Genomic DNA, 22,840 nt, shown 5'->3' on the forward strand with positions numbered 1-22,840 from the left:
GAACTGTGCCAGTTCACTTCTTCATGGATTTTAAAAATACAGTTAGCCTTCTGTATCCATGAGTTCTGTGTCAGCAACCAAATTCAGATTGAAACTACAGTGTTTGGGCCTGGCGAGGTGGCTCATGCCTGTAATCCCAGCATTTGAGAGGCTAAGGTGGGTGGATCACCTGAGGTCAGGAGTTCAAGACCAGCCTGGCCAACATGGTGAAAACCCATCTTTACGAGGGAAAAAAAAAAAAAAAAATCAGCCAAGTGTGGTGGCGGTATGTGCTTGTAATCCCAGCTATTGGAGGCTAAGGCAGGAATCACTGGAACCCACGAGGCAAAGATTGCAGTGAGCTGAGACTGTGCCACTGCATTCCAGCCTGGGCGACAGAGGGAGACTGTGTCAAAAACAACAACAACAACAAAAAAACAACAACAAAAAACAGTGTTTGCAGGATGTGAAACTTTGAGGATATGGAGGGCCAAATATTTATATCCGTGGGGCAGAATGTAAGACTTCAGTATGTGTAGATTTTTTAGTATCCATGAACAGTCCTGGAACCAATCTCCTGTATATACCAAGGGCCTACCATATTTCATCTCAGATAACGTACCACAGATGGAGCATAGGTACAGAGTCAGTAATCCAGCTGTCTTTTGATAAGCAGTAATGCTACTCTTCTCATTGATTTTCTTGTTTTGGAAAATGACTTTTAAAATCAAAATTGTTTATATTATGTAATGAGTTAATTGGCAAATATTTAAAATGTTTCTATTTTAATAACATTTTAAAATTATCAGTAAATATAATCCACATAAACAAAAGTGCTTTGTGGTCCCTCAGTAGTATTTAAGAGTATAAAATGACTCTAAATTCAAAATCCACTAATCTAGGAGTTGGTTTCTCCTCACAGATCAGAGATAAATTAGGTTTTGGATATGGTTTTGGCTTTTTGTTATTTTCAATTCAACATAAGTTATTTTTAGGACCATCCCAAGTGTTTATTGGTTGATGATCACTTTGGTTATTCTGTATAAGATCTATGTTCTTACAGTTGTCCACTCCAATGGTTATAAGACCTCCATCCAACCACGTACATGTTAGTTCTTTCTCTTAGGTGGTTGTGCTTTTAGGCTATGCTTCATATGAATCCTTTTAAAGTCAAGTTAGAATCAGCTGTGGATTCATTTATTTTCACTATTTTTCTCTTATTTTGTTTTGCTTTCCGCATTATGTCAACACAGAAGTGATAACCCTGCTCTCACTAGAATTGATATTATTTAGTTTAAAATTGTTAAATGGTATTTCTCTGAACTTTTCTTCCAGTATACTTTTGGACGGATTTTTAATTACGGTCAAAGTAGGTAGACAGCAATAGCTATGGAATGCGGTAGCCACAGTCTTAAGCCATAAAACAACTTTCATGGATTGCGACGTGTCCCTTGAGAGGTGTATGCCCCCAGGAATATCACTGAAGTTCAATAGAAATTACTAATTTGAGTTTTTATGAGAATTCCACATTCATTGACAGTTTCCAGACATATATCACATTTCAACACTTAGTGATATAGGACTGGGAAAATATGCAAAGAATAACTTGGAAAGGTCTGAGAAGTGAAAGGGCTTTAAAAGTAACATCATTATATAAGAATGGTTAAGTGTTAATTGAATTAATTGTGGTTTCAAGTAGGAAAGTGTCCATGGAAAATGAAACCACATTCATAGACTTTATTATTACTATTTTTTACATTAATTGACTATTTTTGAGATGAAGTCTCACTCTGTCACCCAGGCTGTAGTGCAGTTAGTGGCATGATCTCAGCTCACTGCAACCTCTGCCTACCAGGTTCAAGCGATTCTCCTGCCTCAGCCTCCTGAGCATCTAGGACTACAGGTTCATGCCACCGCACCCAGCTAATTTTAGTATTTTTTAGTAGACATGGGGTTTCTCCATGTTGGCCAGTCTGGTTTCAGCCTCCTGATCTCAAGTGATCCACCTGTCTTGGACTCCCAAAGTGCTTAGATTACGGGCATGAGCCACTGCACCCAGCCTGTAGACTTTATTTTGGAGTGTGTTGGTCAGCTTAATGACAACTTATTTCTCTGTGGTTGTTGAGTCTTCACATTTTTTAATTGTTGAAGTAATGGAATTAAGTCTTAAAAGTAGAAACACTGTGATAGCCATCATCTGTGCAGGAAATGAAAGAAGATGCGAGGGTTTATAATTGTGTGTGTGTTTGTGTTTAGTTTTATTTTTACAGAGTATTCTTTCCATTCTATTTTTTGTTAGATACATTGTTGTGTCTGTTTTTTTTATTTCCATGCTCTTTCACTGTTAATTGCATTCTATTCATTCTCTTGCAGATATTTAGAGGTGTATAACATTTCCTTTGAAGTCTGGCCATCATTGTTTAACAGGTTTTTATTATTGTAGAAAGCCTTTGCTTCACTAAATTTCTTCACTATATTTCTTTAAAACAATAATGTTAAAGCCATCAATTCGTACTGGTCTTATGGATATTATTTTTTGTTTTTGCTGTACAACCAGTCAGCTTTTCAATTAAGAAGACAGTAATACGTAACTGTGTGAGCATGTTAAGGCAGAGTAGATCCATCTAATTTAATTCTTCCTTCAATATTATCAGCAATGTGCCTTGGCCCAGGTATAGATCTAGTCTTTCATTAGGATCCAAAGTAGATAGGCTCTCGATTACATTTTGAGTCACACCTTATGCCTAGTAATAATTTTCTTAAATGTTTAAAAATGATAATTATTTGTTTCTCTGAAGGTTCTAAGGCCCAGCAGCTACTGCAAGGATTACAGGCCAGTGATGAAAGTCAGCAGCTTCAGGCGGTTATTGAGATGTGTCAGTTACTGGTCATGGGAAATGAGGAGACACTGGGAGGGTTTCCTGTCAAGAGTGTTGTTCCAGCTTTGGTAAGCATAGTGTTTTTCCCTCGTTTTACCTCATTTGTCCTCTGAAATCTGCTGGTTTTTTATTGACTGTATGATTATTGTCATTATTTATTTTAAAACATGATAGAATTAAGTGAGCAGTATATGACTTGGTGCTTTTATTTCATACTTATAGATGTGAGCAGTTGCTAATGAGTTAGCAAATTTTCTAAACCATTTTTGATGAATGGTCACCTGATTTTTGATACTTAAATGACTGGTTTTAAGTTGTTCACCTCACTTGTAATATTTTTACTCTTACCATATAGAATATACATGCTAGCCTGGTGATCCATGGAGCAGTAGTCAGGGGAAGCTCTCTTTGGTTTGTGTTCGGGGGGCCAGAAAGGCTTCATATTTAGTAAATGTGTACATGGGAATACTGCTCAAGCCATATGATATGTATATGGATCCTTTCAGTTTAAAAGGTTTTATGTTGGCTGTGCGTGATGGCTCACACCAAGGCGGGTAGATCACCTGAGGTAAGGAGTTCCATACCAGTCTGGCCAGCATGGTGAAACCCTGCCTCTACTAAAAATAAAAAAATTAGCCAGGCTTGGTGGTGTGCACCTGTAATCCCAGCTGCCCTGGAGCCCGAGGCAGGAGAATTTCTTGAATGTGGTAGGCCGAGGTTGCAGTGAGCCTACACTCCAGCCTGGGCAACAGGAGCGAAAATTCTGTCTCAGAAAAAGAAGTAAGAGACGTTAAAACATCTTTTTAATGCCTTTTCAACACATTTGTGAGTTAATATTTTCATGAGGTATTTATTAACAGCTTGATTCCTTAAACTTTTAAATGAGAAACAATAGGAAGAAAAATTGCCATTACCAAATGTAGGCACCTTAGCACAATATAGCTTTTAAATAGTGGCTTGACAATTTTCTTTGTCCAAAATTAAAGAAATTGGCTATAATTTAAGATTAAAATTTGAGTCTAAATCAAATAACCGAAGACAAACATAAACATTATGATTACATTTGTAGCATGTTTATTTTGGAAATTATATTTAAATATCATCTAAGTCTTTCTGTGTATCGAATAAAGCTGACAAAAAATATGATTACATTTGTATCATGTTTTATTTTGGAAATTATAGTTAAATACCATGTAAGCCTTTTTGTATATCCAGTAAAGCTGGCAAAAAATGCAGTTATGGTTGGTACATCATATTGTCCCATTTGATCAGATTATCAAGTTATGGAGATAACTTGAGTTTTAGGGAGAGAACTGAGTAAAGGAATAAGACAGTGACCGTCCTTATTCCGCTTGTTCTTATTTGGATGGCTCAGCTCTGGCAGTTTGGTAAAGGATATTACGGTTTCTTCACCTGCCACCCGTATGCAGAGAATAAAAGCCAGTTTCCAAATCTTATCATTTCCATTCTAGTAAAAGTTGTACTTGTTGCTTTCTGAGTGTTTCATGATAGCAATGTTAATAACCTTTCAACTTTCAGATTTTGCCTATGTTAATATCCATTCTCAGATTGCTGATTTGTTCAATAGCTGACTTCTGTGACCTGAATCAAACTTTCATTTTTTTTTTATTGTTGTTCACTAAGAAGTAGCAACAAATAACTAGGCTTACCTTATACTATCTACAGTTAAAATTTAGCTTTTATTAGTTAAAGAAGCCATTAAATCTAGGCAGAAATGTTGATACATGATTCAGTTTACTTAATGTGCTGATTGTTAATTAGATTTAAGTACCTAATTGACTTGCACAGGTGTGCCGATGCTATTAATAATGGCTGTTATGAGTTATCTAGATTTATCTTTTGTCACAACTGAATATTGTTTATATCTGTTCATCACAATACAGTAATGTGACATAAATAGTCGTTGTTGGTGAAAGGGGACCTGTTTTTACCAGTCCTTCCCAAACACGGTCTAATAAGGTTACTTAATAATTGGGGAACTTACTACTTTTTCTTTTAACATGACAAGTTCTTTCAAATTAGACTAAGTGTTTTAAGTGACTGATATTAAGTGATTTAATAAATTGTTTTGTTTTTGGATCCTTAATGGGGTGTATGTATATGGTACAGTGTTTGTATGTGACTTTAAACAAAAGTAGTTCTTAGGACTTCTGGTATGTAGGTATACTTTACCCAGCACAATTCAGAGCTGAGAAGACATTGATATTGAATGATTATTATGTTAGAATATCTGATGTTTGTTGTTATAAATTTAATTGAAATGTATTTACAAGGTTAAATTCAGTGCATTAAAAATTTCCATTGAACCAGAAGATAGTGAATGGCTGTCTTACCCCCAGGGAGGAAATTTCTTTGGTGACTCAGCTGCTTCAAGAGGATAGAGTGTGTATCCCCAGCAATTTTACATTCCTTCATTAGAAAAAACATAGCTGAAATCTGCTTAAGATCTTTTCACAAGACAAAACTAAAATCAGATATTTAAACTTATGCATATATCGAGTAATTATATTAATTTGGCTCTAATTAGTGCACAGTTTCTGATGTGATCTATCTTGTGTTTAAATCCTATATTAACTGTGTATTTTACAGGTGAGTTAAATGATGCTTACTGTTTTAGAGAAGCTTGTTCACAAGAGTTTAAGTTACGTTACGGTCCTGAATCTGTGCTGACAGTTGGTAATTCAACAAATGTCAGTGCATTGCTGATCCTGTTTGTTTATGTATCTGGCATTTATTAACACTTGTTAAATCCTCATGGATATATTAATAGGCTATTGAAAGGGGTTAGAGCTAATCATTTCTGTGTATGTCTACTAGGTTTTATCTTGAAGTTATTTTTGTGTGGTAAAAGTTAGGATTCATACCTTCCATTTCAGTTGAAGTAGAAGAGGAAGAAATACCTCTAGGATTTTCCCTACCAATATAGGTTCTAATACTTTGTTATTATTTTTTTTAACAGATAACATTACTTCAGATGGAGCATAATTTTGATATTGTAAGTATATTCTGTGTTTTTTTTAATGGTGTGTATTTAAGTTTTGAGTTTTTATTCAGTAAAATCTCTTGTTTTCTAGATGAACCATGCTTGTCGAGCCTTAACATACATGATGGAAGCACTTCCTCGATCATCTGCTGTTGTAGTAGATGCTATTCCTGTCTTTTTAGAAAAGGTGATCCTACTTTTACTACACTTGTTCAAAAGCAGGCATAGGGAATCAAATTTCAAACTCCTAATTTTAGCTTCCATTATCTGAAGTACATTTTTTAGCCAAGATTCCCGAAGAATATTTCACATCCAGCAGATCAGTAGTTTGAAGTTGAAGATAAATTGTTTATAGAATCAACCTAGTTTGTAATTTTTAATAATAATTAGCACATTAATATAAGAACTTTAAGAGAACTTTAAAGTACTTGATTAAAAATAATATGATTTCTAGAAAACATCCCATTGAGATTGATAGCTATTTATACCCTAATTATGTAGCTGAGAAAGATGATTCAGTGGTGAATAAAAATTTCTCTTAGTTTGTAGTAAATTGTGTTTTTGCTCTGTCTTACAGACCTTTTTGTTTGTTTAACGCACAACAAAATTTGCTTTATCTGATGAAACTTGCAATATGGTGTAAAGTTTAAAATCTGATTTTAAATTTTTGTTGGGTAAAAAAACTCATCTATTTTAAGTCTGAAGATTTAAAAGTTACATAATTGGGTTTGGTTTATTATGTAAAACATCTTTTAGTATCTTAAAACAGGTTATAAAGAAACTGGCTATACTTATATCCTATGGTGGGTTACATGTTAGAGATAATATACATAGATGTAAATTAGAGAAAATACTGTTTTCACGTTTGTAAAAGATATGTTATTAGAAAAGAACTTAAATGATAACCTTATCTAACTATTTATATGTTCCCAGCTGCAAGTTATTCAGTGTATTGATGTGGCAGAGCAGGCCTTGACTGCCTTGGAGATGTTGTCACGGAGACACAGTAAAGCCATTCTACAGGCGGTAAGTGTTGTTACTTAGGACTGCATTTCACTTTATGTAGAAGTTTTTAAATCCACATTTGTACTAGCTCTTTGATTGCAATTTTTTTAAGATACAAGTCATTTCCAAAGTAATGTGCTAGGCTTTTTACTAGTTAAATTATTTTTTATTGCTGATAAAGGATTTTTCTTTACCTTAACAGTTTTCTATATTTTAGGGTGGTTTGGCAGACTGCTTGCTGTACCTAGAATTCTTCAGCATAAATGCCCAAAGAAATGCATTAGCAATTGCAGCCAATTGCTGCCAGAGTATCACGCCAGATGAATTTCATTTTGTGGCAGATTCCCTCCCATTGCTAACCCAAAGGCTAACACATCAGGTAAAATATGAATCTATTTTATGTGCCATAAAGTGTTTTTTTAATTTTTTTTACTTTTTAAAAAAATTTTTTATTTTATTTTATTTTTTTTTTGAGATGGAGTCTCACTGTTAGGCTAGCGTGCATTGGCACAATCTCAGCTCACTGCAACCCCCTCCTCTTGGGTTCAAGCGATTCTCCTGCCTTAGCTTCTCAAGTAGTTGCCATTACAGGTTCAAGCGATTTCTCCTGCCTTAGCTTCTCAAATAGTTGCCATTACAGGTGTGCACCACCGTGTCCGGCTAATTTTTGTATTTTTAGTAGAGATTGGGTTTTGCTGTGTTGGCCAGGCTGGTCTCAAACTCCTGACCTCAGGTGATTCACCTGCCTTGACCTCCCAAAGTGCTGGGATTACAGGCATGAGCCACCTCACCTGGCCACTTTTTTAAAATGACAATTTCAATTAGTGTTTTAAATATGTCAGCTTCTTATATAATCAAAAAAGTTCTGATTCGTGTTTTTATTATCATCCAGTTATGTGCAATATTAGGTTATTTGATAAAATTTTGGTAGATTGATTCAAATGAACAGTAATTCAGATGTTTGATGATTTTAACTATTTTGACTTTAAGGGATAGATTTATTATTTCAGCAAACATTGAGTGTCTATTATGTGATATCAGAATTTCCTTTTGGAAAGATCACCCTTTGTTGAAAGACATTGGAGGAGGCAGATGGGAACAGGAGGATATAGATTAAGACCAGAAGAGAGACTAGACTGTGTCCCAAACAGAAATGAAAAGTGTAGTTTGTGACTGTGACTATCTGGTGTTGGAGAAGAGCAAAAGTGATTATTTTGGCGGCAGAATCAATGGACCTGATGATACGGTGTGAAAAGCAGGGTTTATGGGCCAGGGATGGTAAGGACAAATCGTGAGTTCAGCTTCAAGGCTATGGAGAAATTGAGGGTTGTTTTTTTTTTTTTTTAAAAAAAAACTAGAGAGAGAGCCGGGAGCAGTGGCTCACGCCTGTAATCCCAGCACTTTGGGAGGCTGAGGTGGGTGGATCACAAGGTCAAGAGATTGAGACCATCCTGGTCAACATGGTGAAACCCTGTCTCTACTAAAAATACAAAAAATTAGCCGGGCGTGGTGGCGCGTGCCTGTGATCCCAGCTACTCAGGAGGGTGAGGCAGGAGAATTGCCTGAACCCAGGAGGCGGAGGTTGCAGTGAGCCTAGATCACGCCATTGCAGCCTGGGTAACGAGAGCGAAACTCCGTCTTAAAAAAATAAAAAACTATAGAGAGATATTTTGAAGCATTGTTTGTTATTGCTAAAGATATTTCTAGAAACCTGGTTTTACAATTGCCTTTACAAAGAGTGCTTACTAAGGACAAATTGTGAGTTCAGCTTCAAGGCTATGGAGAAATTGAGGGTTTTTTTTTTTTTAAACTATAGAGAGATATTTTAAAGCATTGTTTGTTATTGCTAAAGATATTTCTAGAAACCTGGTTTTACAATTGCCTTTACAAAGAGTGCTTAAGACCCCAGAGAAATTAGGTTTATAAAAATATTTTTAAATAAATTAGGAATTTTTGTTGTTGTTGTTTTTTGTGTTTGTTTTTTTGTTTTTAAGACTGAGTCTTACTCTTTTGCCCAGGCTGCAGTGCAGTGGCATGATCTCACTGCAGCCTCCGCTTCCTGGGTTCAAGTGAGTCTCCTGCCTCAGCCACCTGAATAGGTTGGATTACAGGTGTGTCCCATTAACGCCTAGCTAATTTTTGTGTTTTTAGTAGAAACAGTTTCACTGTGTTGGCCTGGCTGGTCTCGAACTCCTGGGCTTAAGCAGTCCACCCCTCTCAGCCTCCCGAAATGTTCGGATTACAGGTGTGAGCTACCATACTCAACCAAACAAGGGACTCATATAAGATAAAACAGTAATGATAATTGAATCACCCTAGAGCCTTTTGCTTCTAAAATGATCAAAACAAAGTAGTGCTATTAATTTTTTAAAAATATGTTTATATATTTATTTTAAAAAACATAGTTGGCTGGGGGCACAGTGGCTCTCACCTGTAATCCCAGCACTTTGAGAGGCCCAGGCAGGTAGATCACCTGAGGTCCAGAGTTTGAGACCAGCCTGATCAATAGCGAAACCTTGTGTTTACTAAAAATACAAAAATTAGCTGGTCATAGTGGCACACACCTATAATCCCAGCTACTCAGGAAGCTGAGGCAGGAGAATCGCTTGAACCCCAGAGGCGGAGGTTGCAGTGAGCTGAGATCGCACCGATGCACTCCAGCCCTGAGATTGAGCAAGATTCTATCTCAAAATAATGATAATAATAAAAATAAATACAAATATAGTTGATTGAGAGAATCTTTTCTTTAGTCTAAAACTATATTTTCTATGTTATGTGATCATCAGTTCCATATGATATTCTTTAGAAATAAGACAATCAGAGAAGTTACGTAGTCACTATTTGTAGCACTCTTTGTAGATTTATGTAGTGGCAGTGAATGTTTAATAATACCTGAATTCTCATTTTTGTAAAGACAAGTCTAATTTTTACATATGAAGTCCACTTATAAATTAGGAAAAGTCAAGGTCTATCAAAACATTAGTGTAGCCAGCAAAATGTTCTTTCCCTTTTTTTTAATGACAGTTATTTCAAAAGTTTTGTCAGTGATGTCACTCTGTTTTTATGGCAAATATGGCAAATCGTTTTTATAGTGAAACTTTTTCATATGAATTCTATTTTTTGTTTTTATAGTGAATATTGCAAGTCTATTCCCTATTTTTAACATTCTCAATAAACCTCTGTTCTTGCACCTTTTCTTTTTCTAATTTTTTGTTTTACCTACTTAAACATTTCTACTTGTAATGCTTTTAAAGGAAAGTAGGCTATTTATTTCTTTAGTATAACATTTGTTTAGGTATTGAGATTGCATAAGCACAATAGTTCTTCCTTTTCTGTATATTTGCTTTTATCTAGTAGGGGCCTTTATACGGGACAGAGGTTGGTTTGATTCCTCTTTATTTCCAAATTGTAATGTTACTGACTGTACCTTGCTTAGGCCCATTTGCATTTTCAAAGCTGACATTTACTAATTGAGCTTGCCTTGAAGAATCTGGGATTAGGAAGAAGATAAAGTAGTGGTGTATGACAGTGAAAATGCTTTATACTAACAAGTTTTATTTTCCTTTATTTAAAAAAACAGGATAAAAAGTCCGTAGAAAGCACTTGCCTTTGTTTTGCACGTCTAGTGGACAACTTCCAGCATGAGGAGGTAAGTGTTTTAGTCTTTGGTAGTATTTTTCTGAGGTTCTTGAATTGCTGAATCTTGATGTAATGATTCCTTTGTTCTTGTGTTTGTGAAGAATTTACTCCAGCAGGTTGCTTCCAAAGATCTGCTTACAAATGTTCAACAGCTGTTGGTAGTGACTCCACCAATTTTAAGTTCTGGGATGTTTATAATGGTGGTTCGCATGTTTTCACTGATGTGTTCCAACTGTCCAACTTTAGCTGTTCAACTTATGAAACAAAGTAAGTGCAATTTTACAGTTCTACTTTAAGCAGGAAAAGTGGCTTGTTCTTCATTAATAAGTAAAGTCAACATAAGCTGAGCAAGTAGAAGAAATTGACTAGTATCATAGGCACTGGAGAGTAAAGTGTTAATATTTAGTAAATTTTTGTTGTGACAGTATGTTAATCTTTCTTTTTTTAGTTTTTTGTTGTTGTTGTTGTTTTTGAGACGGAGTTTCGGAGTTTCGCTCTTGTTACCCAGGCTGGAGTGCAATGGCACGATCTCGGCTCACCGCAACCTCTGCCTCCTGGGTTCAGGCAATTCTCCTGCCTCAGCCTCCTGAGTAGCTGGGATTACAGGCACGCACCACCATGCCCAGCTAATTTTTTGTATTTTTAGTAGAGACGGGGTTTCACCATGTTGACCAGGATGGTCTCGATCTCTTGACCTCGTGATCCGCCCGCCTTAGCCTCCCAAAGTGCTGGGATTACAGGCTTGAGCCACCGCGCCTGGCCAACAGTATGTTAATCTTTCTAACATACTCCTTTTAAAGTATAGATTAAATGTTTTCCCCTTGGTGTTTCTAGGGCTAACAATACAAAGTCATTAATTTCTATACAATGTTAGTCACATAACTATCCTTGATTAGGAGAAATCTGAGTTTTATCTTTCAGTAACCAGCTGTCTTCAGCTTATATAGGTTGCTTTTTCTGCACATACTAGATTTTCTAGCAGTTTTTCTGATTCCAGAATGCTTTCTTCCCTCAAAAAGTCGGAATGTTTTTATATTGATGAATGTCTCTGATGTTTGCTAATTTGGTATTTCTAAACCTTTTCCAATCTTACCCAGTGTGTGGGAGATAAAATGTTATTGCACTACTCTTGTGGTTGACCATTTCTTTCTTAATCCTTAGACTTAGCAAGTTAATGTCAGAGAATGGTGGGGCTTTAGACAACATCTGTACATTATAATTTTCTTTTTCTTTACACTTTTTATAGAGACAAGGTCTCATTGTATTGCCTAAGCTGTTCTTGAAGTCCTGGGCTCATGCCATCCTGCTGCCTTGGCCTCCCAGAATACTAGGATTATAGGCATGAACCATCATACTTGGCTGTTACGGTTATTTCCAATAGAGTACTGATCACTTTTGTATAGAGTACCTTTGATTATGGGAAATTTCATACCCATAATTCTAATCTCTATGGATGTTACCTTCGGAGTCAGTGATATTAACTGACAAAATCATCTTTGGTCCCATTCTGTTTGAGTGGTCACACACTGTCTGAGACAGTATATTGAAATGAAAACATACTTTTCCAAAAAGTTTTCCAAACAACCCTATTTTGAGTCTCTGGGAGTTCTTTGAACCTTGCTTATCCCCAAATTTTCTGAATCATTAAGAGATTATTTCTTATTAATGTACATTTTGTTACAGCCCATCCCTAAATATTAATTTGTAAAATTGCTGCCTGCCTTTTTTTTTTTAACATTTTTTTTCTTTTTAGTATATTTTCACCTCTTTTGCATGCTCCAGGAAGCTTACCATGTTTATCATATGGAGGTCGCCATAGTTTCTTTCTATAATAACCCTGTAAAAGGAAATGTGAACCTCTTCTGTTTGTCTCTATTTTGTTGTCATCCCTTGACTTCTAAAAAAAAAAAAAAAAAAAAAATCCTTTTAATGCAGGATGCCATGTATTCAAATTTCTCTATAAAGTTGGCAAAACTGTAATTAAAAAAAAAAATCTTGGCCTTCAGTCCTGGAGAGCTGCAAGCTCTCGGGCTGTTGGTCTTTAAAAAAAAAAAAAAAAAAAAAAAAATCTTAATCACTAATTGTGAATTTCTATGTGGCAAGCAATTCACTATCTACGTCTCTCTGCCCAAATCAATGAATATTTTGATAACAGAACTTACTGATTATTGATAAAGCATTCTAATGAAATGTTTATGTAATTTTGCATATGTATAATACTTACAGGAACACACACATCCACACCCACAATCAGCAAAGACCCAGTTGTGTCTTTAGGTTTCAGCTTCCTTAGGTTTAGACTGACTAAACTGTAGGGACTGAGTTCTCTCCACTCACAGTGTCAGCACATCTGAGTGGCTATCATGCAGAGTCCTCCCAAAACTGATGTCTTCTGTGAATGGAAACTTACAGTAGAGAATGCTTGCCTGATCCTTGCATCAAGTTTACACGTAATCAGTGTCACTGAGATAATGGTTTTCCTGATCACAATATAATAAGATTCACATACTTTTGTTAAATTTTATACTATGGGCCACACATTTTCAGTGTATTTGAATTGAAGACAAATACATGAATATATTTGATTTGTGATACGTTGAATGTACTTTTGTCCAAAGTACTATGCTTCTCAAAGAAAGTAATAAAGGGTTCCTAAAGTCTCACAGGTGAGGAGGAATTGTGATTAGGCACCTAGCTAGGTTTGGACTAAAGAATGAAGTCTTCAGAAAGAGATTGTTAAAATCTACGCAAATTTTTTTTTAAAGTTTTAATTACCACATTTTTGGGTTTTTTACATTAATTTCTGCATTATGTTGCTTTACAAGAAAATCATTCTGATTATTTTCCTCCCTTGGGCAATGTTTGCCCTTGAATGAGGTACTGCAACTAGTTTAATAGGCTTTTGTTTTTTGTTGTTGGTTTTTACAGACATTGCAGAAACGCTTCACTTTCTCCTATGCGGTGCCTCCAATGGAAGTTGTCAGGAACAGATTGACCTTGTTCCACGAAGTCCTCAAGAACTATATGAACTTACATCTCTGATTTGGTAAAGCTTGGGCTAAATATCACTTGGGGAGGCTGAGGTGGGCAAATCACGAGGTCAGGAGTTTGAGACCAGCCTGGCCAACATGGTGAAACCCCATCTCTACCAAAAATACAAAAAATTAGCCAGGTGTGGTGGCGGGTGCCTGTAATCCCAGCTACTCCGGAGGCCAAGGCAGGAGAATTGCTTGAACCCGGGAGGCGGAGGTTGCACCACTGCACTCCAGCCAGGCGACAGAGTGAAGACTCTGTCTCAAAAACAAAAACAAAACAAAACAAAAATTGGGCTAAGTGTAACTTGTGATTTGTGTGAGATGACTTTTCTTTAGGGACCTAATACTTACTAATATTTTAAAAAGTTATTAAAATGATTGTACTTTTTGTTTTCAGTGAACTTATGCCATGTTTACCAAAAGAAGGCATTTTTGCAGTTGATACCATGTTGAAGAAGGGAAATGCACAGAACACAGATGGTGCGATATGGCAGTGGCGTGATGATCGGGGCCTCTGGCATCCATATAACAGGATTGACAGCCGGATCATTGAGGTAGTAGTTTCATCGTACCGTTTAAATATGTCTATTTTGTTGGAGAGTGGGTGTAGGGATGGAGTGGGGAGGTGGATATGTGTACTTGAATGTGCTTTATTTTGAATTAACTCAAGATTCTCTCATTTTGTCTCCTGAGAACAAGGTCCTCATTTCTGTTCAGGTCAGCAAACATGATGTTCTAGTCCTGCTTCTGCTGCTAACTACCTGATTGACTTGGAGCAAGTAATTTCAGTTTGTTGTTCCATAGTTTCCTCATTTCTGAAAGGAAACGTTGGAGGACTTAGGCTATAGATTTCTAAACCGTTCTATCTTCTATCCGAAAGCAATGTCCCATGAGCAAAGATGTACATACAAATAGTTTCCTCTCAATATTTTTTAAGAGCAAAAACATGGAAACAAATGAAATAGCTAGTTCTGGGTGAATTAGTAAATTGTGATACATACATAGGCTTGTATGTTATCCAGATATTATTGGGACTCATTTTAATGATATAAAATCAAATATGAATGAAAAACACAGTATACAAGATTTTGTGACTCTTTTTGGAATTCAGCAAAATAAGTTGAAAATATGAATATTACAAAGGGGAGGAATATACCAAAATGTTGACAGTGATTTTTCTGTGACAGTTCATGATTTTTATTTTTACTTCCTTACTTACATATTGTTTGCACTGAAATATTTTTAAAACTAAATTAGCATAATGTTTGCTCTAGATTAGCAGGTGTTGGTCACTGTTATTTCTGCCATGCATATATACTATGTTCAGTACACTTGTAAGAATTTATGTATTTTCTAATTTTAACCTTTGATGTTTGAATTCTTTTTAGAACATCACTCATTTTGAATAGACATTCTTTTTGAAAGATGTCTTCTACTAGTTCGTTTCTAAAAAAATGAATTAAAAAAAAAAAATTTTAAACCAGTGACCTACATCATAAAATTGAGTTTTAAGAATAAAATCCAGTGTCAGAGTCAGCTTTTATGAGAAAATTGACTTTGGCCTTTTGTGCAGTATTATATATAAGCAGTATATAAGCAGGCTGATCCTGCTAATAGCGGTCCTGGTCTCTAACTCGTAAGTCTTCTTCTTTTTAGCATTTTCCTGATCATTGCACCTTCACCATTAGCTTACTCTCTGTCTTATATGCTGAGAGTCATGTCTTCCATTTAGCCTAGGAGTTCCATAGATTGGACTCTGTAATGAGAATTTTTTTTCTGTAGTCTGTTTAAAATCAAGCAAACTGCTAATCAAACTGTCTCCATTTAAATATGTTGTGTATACCACATGCAGCCCTAGCGATCAATCCATTTCAGTTGTGTCGCTTTCAGTCTTAAAGTTATCTTTGTTTAGTGAAGACAGTTTCATAGGATCATTTTGTCTGAGGGAGGATTTTGGTAGGTCGCTAAGAATTCATCATGTAAATAATGTTTTTAATCTAAGAATACTAAGATTTATGGATAACTTACTTTTTATAAGCAGTGTCTTAAAAGCATTCTTAATACAAATGGTGTCTTTGTGTCAGTGATGCTACATAAGTGGATCTTTCATCAAGATTTTACCTGCATTTATGTCTAAGGGTCCCTGATAAGGCCTGAGGCATATAATCTATGTCTAATTTAAAGTGATTTGTTGAATGAATGAGTTTTGTCATGTCTACACTATTGAATTTTCCTCCTTCTGTTAACTTCACCATCTAAAAGCTGATGAAATAAATATGTAAGCTAATATATTTGGAGGGTCCCCACTGTGTCTTAAGGTAATAAATTTCTCCATGTTTATATTCAAAGTTTCTCTCTCTTTGCTCTCAGGCAGCCCATCAGGTCGGTGAGGATGAGATAAGCTTGTCCACTCTGGGACGAGTTTATACTATTGATTTTAATTCTATGCAGCAAATCAATGAGGACACGGGAACAGCACGTGCCATTCAGAGAAAACCTAACCCCTTAGCCAATACTAACACTAGTAAGTACATTGTGAGTTAAAATAGCACTATATTATTGTGTAGTATTTTCTATTTGCATAATAAATAATAATTGGTTCAGTATCTTTTTAAACTTAAGACAATTACATAATAGTAATTTGTTTTTTGGATTTATTTATTTATTGAAATCATATGCCTTTCATGGATGAGTGAGCCAGCATTAACTGGTGTCTTTTCTGCAGTTTGTCTACTTACCTGATGTCCTGAGACTCCAGTTAGAATTTGTTCATACAGATTTTTATCTTACCATGTTATTACACCTTTAGATCCATTTACTACTTCTTTCAAACCTTGTATTTTATACCTTCCTGCCAAAATTATCTGAACTAATTAAGGGCAGATGATCATGATTTAAAAAAAAAAAAAACCAACACCAGGTTTCTGACATTTATCTGTCCCCTCAGGGATTTAGTTCATTGCTTTTGCAGCCCTAGTTTAGAGCAATGTTTTTTTGCAAAGGGCCAGATAGTAAATATTTTAAATGTTGCAGGTTATCTAATCTATACGAATTACCACTGCCATTGTAGCTCTCAATTAGCCATATACAATATGTAAACAAATGTACATGATTGCATTCTAATAAAATTTTATTTACAAAAATGGGTGGTGGGCTGGATTCAGCTTACAAGACCATACATTGCCAAACCCTTGTGTATAACTTAGTGTTTATCAGGTATCTTTTCCCTACACTTTATGTCACTAAGCATAGGTGCGGAATTATCTTCTTCAGCCATAGCCATTTTACATAGCTTTTAGTGAAATACTGTGCATTTCTAGAACTCTTTTGTCTTACCACTGGTTTCGTTGGTTAGTATTGGATTTCCCTGTGTTTCATTGAATATATAGCAGTAAAATAAAGAGGTACAGTGCAGTGATGAATTGTTACTTTCAGCTGGCCCAAATAGGTTACTGGTTCTCTAGACAGCCGAATTTTGTCTTTCTTAATGTTGCCTTTAGCATCTTTGTAAATCCTAGTTGATCATATAAGGTCATTTAATGAAAAACTATAATGAAAAAGTTTTTCATACCGTTTGAAGAATTACATTGGCTTGAATGTTTTCTGTAGTTTATTGTGTTTCTGAAGTCTGTCACTTCAGGATTGCATGATTTTTTTTTTTTATGTAATAGGTGGATATTCAGAGTCAAAGAAGGATGATGCTCGAGCACAGCTTATGAAAGAGGATCCGGAACTGGCTAAGTCTTTTATTAAGACGTTATTTGGTGTTCTTTATGAAGTGTATAGTTCCTCAGCAGGACCTGCGGTCAGACATAAGTGCCTTAGAGCAATTCTTAGGATAATTTATTTTGCGGATGCCGAACTTCTGAAGGATGTTCTGAAAAATCATGCTGTTTCAAGGTGTGTTAATGGAAGTAGTAGAAACATTTTACAAATTCGAATCTCTGCAAGTAATTTCAGAAATCTCTAAAGTAATGGAAAAAATATGCACAAAAGTTTGGAGTATCTTGAGCTCTTCTTGTCTATATTTATATACAGCTTTTATAAAATATAAAACTTGAGTGTTTAAGAAAAATTTTTGTGTTAATAGAGTGGTTTCACAATGAAAATACTTTGCTCTCAGTTTAAACTAGTATGGCCAAAAACAGTCATCAAATTCAGGCAGAGTTTTATATACCAATGCTTTCTTTTTTAGTCACATTGCTTCCATGCTATCAAGCCAAGACCTGAAGATAGTAGTTGGAGCACTTCAGATGGCAGAAATCTTAATGCAGAAGTTACCTGATATTTTTAGTGTTTACTTCAGAAGAGAAGGTAATGTAATGTAAATTAATGATCAGTCAGTCTAGATAGTACTTCAATAGAAATAAAGTTTTAATCTATTGAACAAAAACTGATAGCTTTTAAATTTAAAAATGACATTTGAAAGCTCTATTAGCTTATAGCTCAGGTGTATGTAGAATGTCTTTTATGCTGGGTGTGGTGGCTCACGCCTATAATCCGTGCACTGTGGGAGGCCGCCCGGCAGGTGGATCACTTGAGGTCAGGAGTTGGAGATCAGCCTGGCCAACATGGCAAAACCCAGTCCCTACTAAAAATACAAAAAGTACCTCGGCATGATAGTACATGACTGTAATCCCAGCTACTAGGGAGGCTGGGGCAGGAGAATTGCTTGAACCCAGTGGTAGAGGTTTCAGTGAGCCAAGATCCTGACACTGCACTCCAGCCCAGGAGACAGAGTAAGTCTCTGTATCCAAAAAAAAAAAAAAAAAAAAAATCTAAAATTTCTTTTTGCAATCTCAGCACTTTGGGAGGCTAAGGCAGTCAGATCACCTGAGGTCAGGAGTTCGAGACAAGCCTGGCCAACATGATGAAACTTTGTCTTTACTAAAAATACAGGAATTAGCTGGGTGTGTTGGTGCACACGTGGGTCAGTGTCAAACTCCTGGCCTCCAGCAATCCTGCCTCAGCCTGGGATTACAGTTCATTTTTTACAAGAGTCTCATAGAAGCCATGGACTCTTCTCCAAAAAAGTGTGAACGTGTGCTCATTCACTTATATTAGATTCATCCACATCTTTGCATATAGTTTATACTAGCTGATAATCAAACACAGCATTGTTAAACAGTTTTGATGGTTCTTAGTCACACGCCTTCATACATACCTTCCTATGATTCTAGGACAGATAGGAACCCTTGCCTCACAAGTCAGTGTTTAGCTCTCTTTACACACCTCGAAGGATGTGATATTTCCCACCCTTTACTAGCAGTTTTCATTTTTGGTGGCAGTGTTAATGTGATCTTGTCTTTTTTTTTAAGCACTTGAAATTAACTAATGATTCTAGGTCTTATTCATCCCTCTGGCTGTCACACCACAAGGTTTTTGATTAATGTTTTTATAATGAGTATTTTGAACTTGTCCTGCTTTGTACTTAATAGTGATGCTATTAAGTTTTATATAATCTAGTTTTGAAGATTTAGAAGACATTCAGTATAAATATTTTTCTTTAACTGTTCATTTTTATACTTTTTTCTGATTGAGGTGAAGTTAAAAACTCTGGCTCCTAATTTCTTCTTCCTATTTGCCAGTTATTTTGTAGTGTTCCTGTGTATATGTCAGTGTTGGTATTTAGAGATTTTATAATGGTGGAGAAGGTTCTGTTCCTGATTAAAACTGATGCCCTTTCATCTCTGTTACTATAAAGGTGTAATGCATCAAGTAAAACACTTAGCAGAATCAGAGTCTTTGTTGACAAGTCCACCAAAGGCGTGTACAAATGGGTCAGGATCCTTGGGATCCACAACTTCAGTCAGCAGTGGGACGGCCACAGCTGCCACTCATGCAGCAGCTGACTTGGGATCACCCAGCTTGCAGCACAGCAGAGATGATTCTTTAGATCTCAGCCCTCAAGGGTAAGTAAGAATTGTGTTATGATTTTTATTTCTTTGCTGTTAGTTCTGCTTTGGTACCTGAGAATCATACAGTGAGTAAAATGGTAACATATTAGCAGATACATACTATATTTTTCCATCTGTATTTTGTTAATGAGAATGGGACTTAACATTTATTGGAAACCTGTATTGGGCTGTGTTTAGGAACTTAAGAGATGAGTTGTATTACCATTGACATACAGGGAAACTAAAGTTGAGAGACATTTGTGACTGGCGCAAGTGTTACACACTTACGTTACTTGTAGGATCTAATGTGGGATTTGAATTCTGGTTTCTGATTTTGTAGTCTTGTGAGTATTTTTTGTGCTGCTGCATACATATGATCTTAGAGACATGCAGATATTGATATAGTTAAAAATACTGAAAATTAGAAGCCTTAAAATACAAAGGCCAAGAAATACGGATTTCCCATTTATCTTTAATTGGCAACTGGGAGTAAATTGTTTGCTTTTAATAATGGAAAATGGGAGTTCTTAAATTCTTTCCTCCCATTTATCAGCTTTTAATCTTTGTTATACTGTGCTGCTAAGAATGTTTACACACTTTCCATTGGTTTCCATTTTGTTGTGTTAGAAACAAATCACACTCTAAAAGTGTTTTTTTTTTTTCCTTGCTGTTAGAAGCTTAATTTTACTTGGTGAGTGGTACATGATGAACCAAATTCAGTTCTGAAATTCAGAATGTATTCACTGCTGTACTCCTTTTGCCTCCTTTTGAGCTGAGAAGTAGATTATCCTAAAATACAGTAATACCCAATAAGTGGGGTCCAAAACATTTAATCTTGTAATCTGCAGGGTAACATTGTCTTGTGCAGACAGCCAACTCTGGTAGGGGTGGGGATGAGGGGAATTGCTGGTTTTGGTGCCACCTAGTGGCAGTTTCTGGTCTAGTTTAAATATGAATTTTGGCAGTTTGAAGACTTGCAGCAGACTGGAACTTCTGGCACAGTGGGTATTATTTTAGGAAACGGCTGAGTTTAACTGGTACCCATATTATTTGACTAGTCTGAGGAGATTGGGATTGGAGAATTCTGGGGACTCTTCCACCTTCCTGATTCTGCAGTTGTATTTGTCTGCCATTTTCCTTTCCAGCCTTGCTCTCTCTCTCTTCCTTCTCAGCTCCATTCCTACCCACTAGCTGGTGCAGTAACATAAGTTATTGCAGGGTTTTACTATAATGCAGGCATGGTGCCTCAGTAAATTACAGGGAGAGACACAGTTCAGACAATTGCAGTATTTCTTTCCCTTTAACAATTTTTTCCTTTCCCCTTTTTTTTAAAGAGACATGGCATGGGGTCTTGCTGTGTTTCTCAGGCTAACCTTGTACTCCTGGGCTCAAGTGACCCTCCCCACCTTGGCCTCCGAAGTAGTTGGGACTACAGGCATGTGCCAGCATGCCCAGCTCAAATGCAGTATTTCTGAGCCATTTTAATTTAAGGAGTTGAAATTGATTATAAAGTCTAACAGCTGATTATGCCAAAAAAAAAAAAGAGAAAATAACTTTTTTCTTAAAATATTTTAAGTGGTTTTAAATAGTTCTAAGTGGTTCCATATTACAGCATGGTTACAGATGAAAACTTTGTATTAATTTAATTTTTAAGATGGAAATTGTTTAATTACATTTTTCATCCTTTGAAAGTTCATTTTTCCTTACTGTCAAGCATGTTTGAGCACATTATTAAGTATATTCCACAGAAATGTCAGGTGTTGTAAACTCTCTCTCTCTCTATAGATAGATAGATAGATTGATTGATTTTTTTTTTTTCCCCAGATTTTTCCAGTTTTATTTGGGCCACAGACAACTAAACCAGAACATCTTTCAGCCTTTTCACCTCATTTAGCTTTGTTATTCTAAAAGTTTATTGCTGTTACAAACAATTTCTAGTGTCATTAGAACATAGGCTACGGGTGTTTTTGATTTTGCAAATGATTTTAATTCAGAATAGGTTATTCACACTGCTCACTAGATTTATATATAGGATTACAAAATCTCACTAAAATGTTTGTAAATGCGTTTATTTAGGATGTTATTGCCATTGTCACACTATGAAATTACTTTGGGTAGTATAAGCAAAAGAGTATTTTGACAGTATGAACACTTAAGTGTCATGTTTATTTTACTTATGGCCATTTTGGTTAGGGAAAAAGGATGGTATGCAGATTTAACATTATTTTTCAGATCCGTGATTACCCAGTTATTTTTATTTTGCTTCTTTGTGTTGCGTATTTCTTTTATGTACTTAACATTACATTTAAAGTTGAACACATAGAAAATTGATCAGTTATATCTTATTTGGCTTTATTTTTCTTTTTTCTTTTTTTTTTCCTGTACTTGCAAATTACACAAAGATTGGCTTTATTTTTCATAGTTCAGTATAGTTAAACAGCTAGTTATTTTCTCAGTAATCATTTCCTTTGTCTGCACACCTCTAGAACATGACTGGCATTAAATAGTCACTAATCAAGAACATACCTTGTTATGACAGGATTTGATAATTCACTGTTTCTGCCCTTTTAGCTTGCTTTTTCAGTGAGTGAAGATATAAAACAGTGGTAATTACTAAACTTATCTCATATTTTCCCATGTGATAGTCGACTAAGTGATGTCCTAAAGAGAAAACGACTGCCAAAACGAGGGCCAAGAAGGCCAAAGTACTCACCTCCAAGAGATGATGACAAAGTAGACAATCAAGGTAACCCCTTTGCTGAGACCATGGGGAGGTAAAAGGGAGGGGGTGGGAGCAGTTGCAGAAATGTGCTTTATTAAAACTGCCAGTAGCTCTTGAAGTATGCCTAAGTTTCCTGAGAACTAAGTGTTCTTAGTTCTTTTAGTTAATCTGTTAAGACTGTGAATCTTAAAAATCGGTTGGTTTTCATCAGTTAAGCTAAAATGATTTAACTGTAGTTCTTTTTTCTTTTCATAGCTAAAAGTCCCACCACTACTCAGTCACCTAAATCTTCTTTCCTGGCAAGCTTGAATCCAAAAACATGGGGAAGGTTAAGTGCACAGTCCAACAGCAACAACATTGAGCCAGCACGGACTGCGGGAGGTAGTGGTCTTGCCAGGGCTGCCTCAAAGGATACCATCTCCAATAATAGGTGAAGTGGGGGAAATTTTTTGTTGCTTCTATTCCCATATCAGAAAAACTTAACATTATTTCAGCCAGTACATTTATTGTGTGGAAATGATACATAGACACAGCACTTTAATTTGTTCTTAGAAGGAGCATAGTTTAAGAATTAGGTAGATTCTCAATTTATGGACCCTGCATCTGGCTTTGTCCTAAGTTCCAGTCATGTGCTTTGAAACTCCTTTCAGCATACCTAGCTAAAAGGCATATATGTTCAA

The 22,840-nt window shown here is 35.8% G+C and overlaps 1 protein-coding gene across 30 annotated transcripts in view; it reads left to right on the forward strand.

The window, feature by feature from the left end:
• TRIP12 (thyroid hormone receptor interactor 12) overlaps positions 1-22,840 on the forward strand; it is a 166,499-nt gene that overhangs the window by 106,967 nt on the left and 36,692 nt on the right. For 14 of the 30 annotated variants that reach the window (XM_074398915.1, XM_039469656.2, XM_039469654.2 and 11 more), the window contains 15 exons: positions 2,778-2,926; positions 5,839-5,874; positions 5,954-6,049; positions 6,796-6,888; positions 7,085-7,246; positions 10,448-10,516; positions 10,608-10,773; positions 13,435-13,552; positions 13,939-14,098; positions 15,912-16,065; positions 17,213-17,441; positions 17,737-17,855; positions 19,246-19,453; positions 22,084-22,184; positions 22,416-22,590. In XM_074398915.1, coding sequence (XP_074255016.1) covers positions 2,778-2,926; positions 5,839-5,874; positions 5,954-6,049; positions 6,796-6,888; positions 7,085-7,246; positions 10,448-10,516; positions 10,608-10,773; positions 13,435-13,552; positions 13,939-14,098; positions 15,912-16,065; positions 17,213-17,441; positions 17,737-17,855; positions 19,246-19,453; positions 22,084-22,184; positions 22,416-22,590 — 2,035 coding nt within the window. The remainder of the gene's footprint in view (positions 1-2,777; positions 2,927-5,838; positions 5,875-5,953; positions 6,050-6,795; positions 6,889-7,084; positions 7,247-10,447; positions 10,517-10,607; positions 10,774-13,434; positions 13,553-13,938; positions 14,099-15,911; positions 16,066-17,212; positions 17,442-17,736; positions 17,856-19,245; positions 19,454-22,083; positions 22,185-22,415; positions 22,591-22,840) is intronic. The other 16 variants (XM_039469659.2, XM_039469663.2, XM_039469668.2 and 13 more) reach the window with 3 other exon arrangements.

Source organism: Saimiri boliviensis, chromosome 5 (genome assembly GCF_048565385.1).
Source record: "Saimiri boliviensis isolate mSaiBol1 chromosome 5, mSaiBol1.pri, whole genome shotgun sequence".
In the NCBI taxonomy this organism is placed as follows: domain Eukaryota; kingdom Metazoa; phylum Chordata; class Mammalia; order Primates; family Cebidae; genus Saimiri; species Saimiri boliviensis.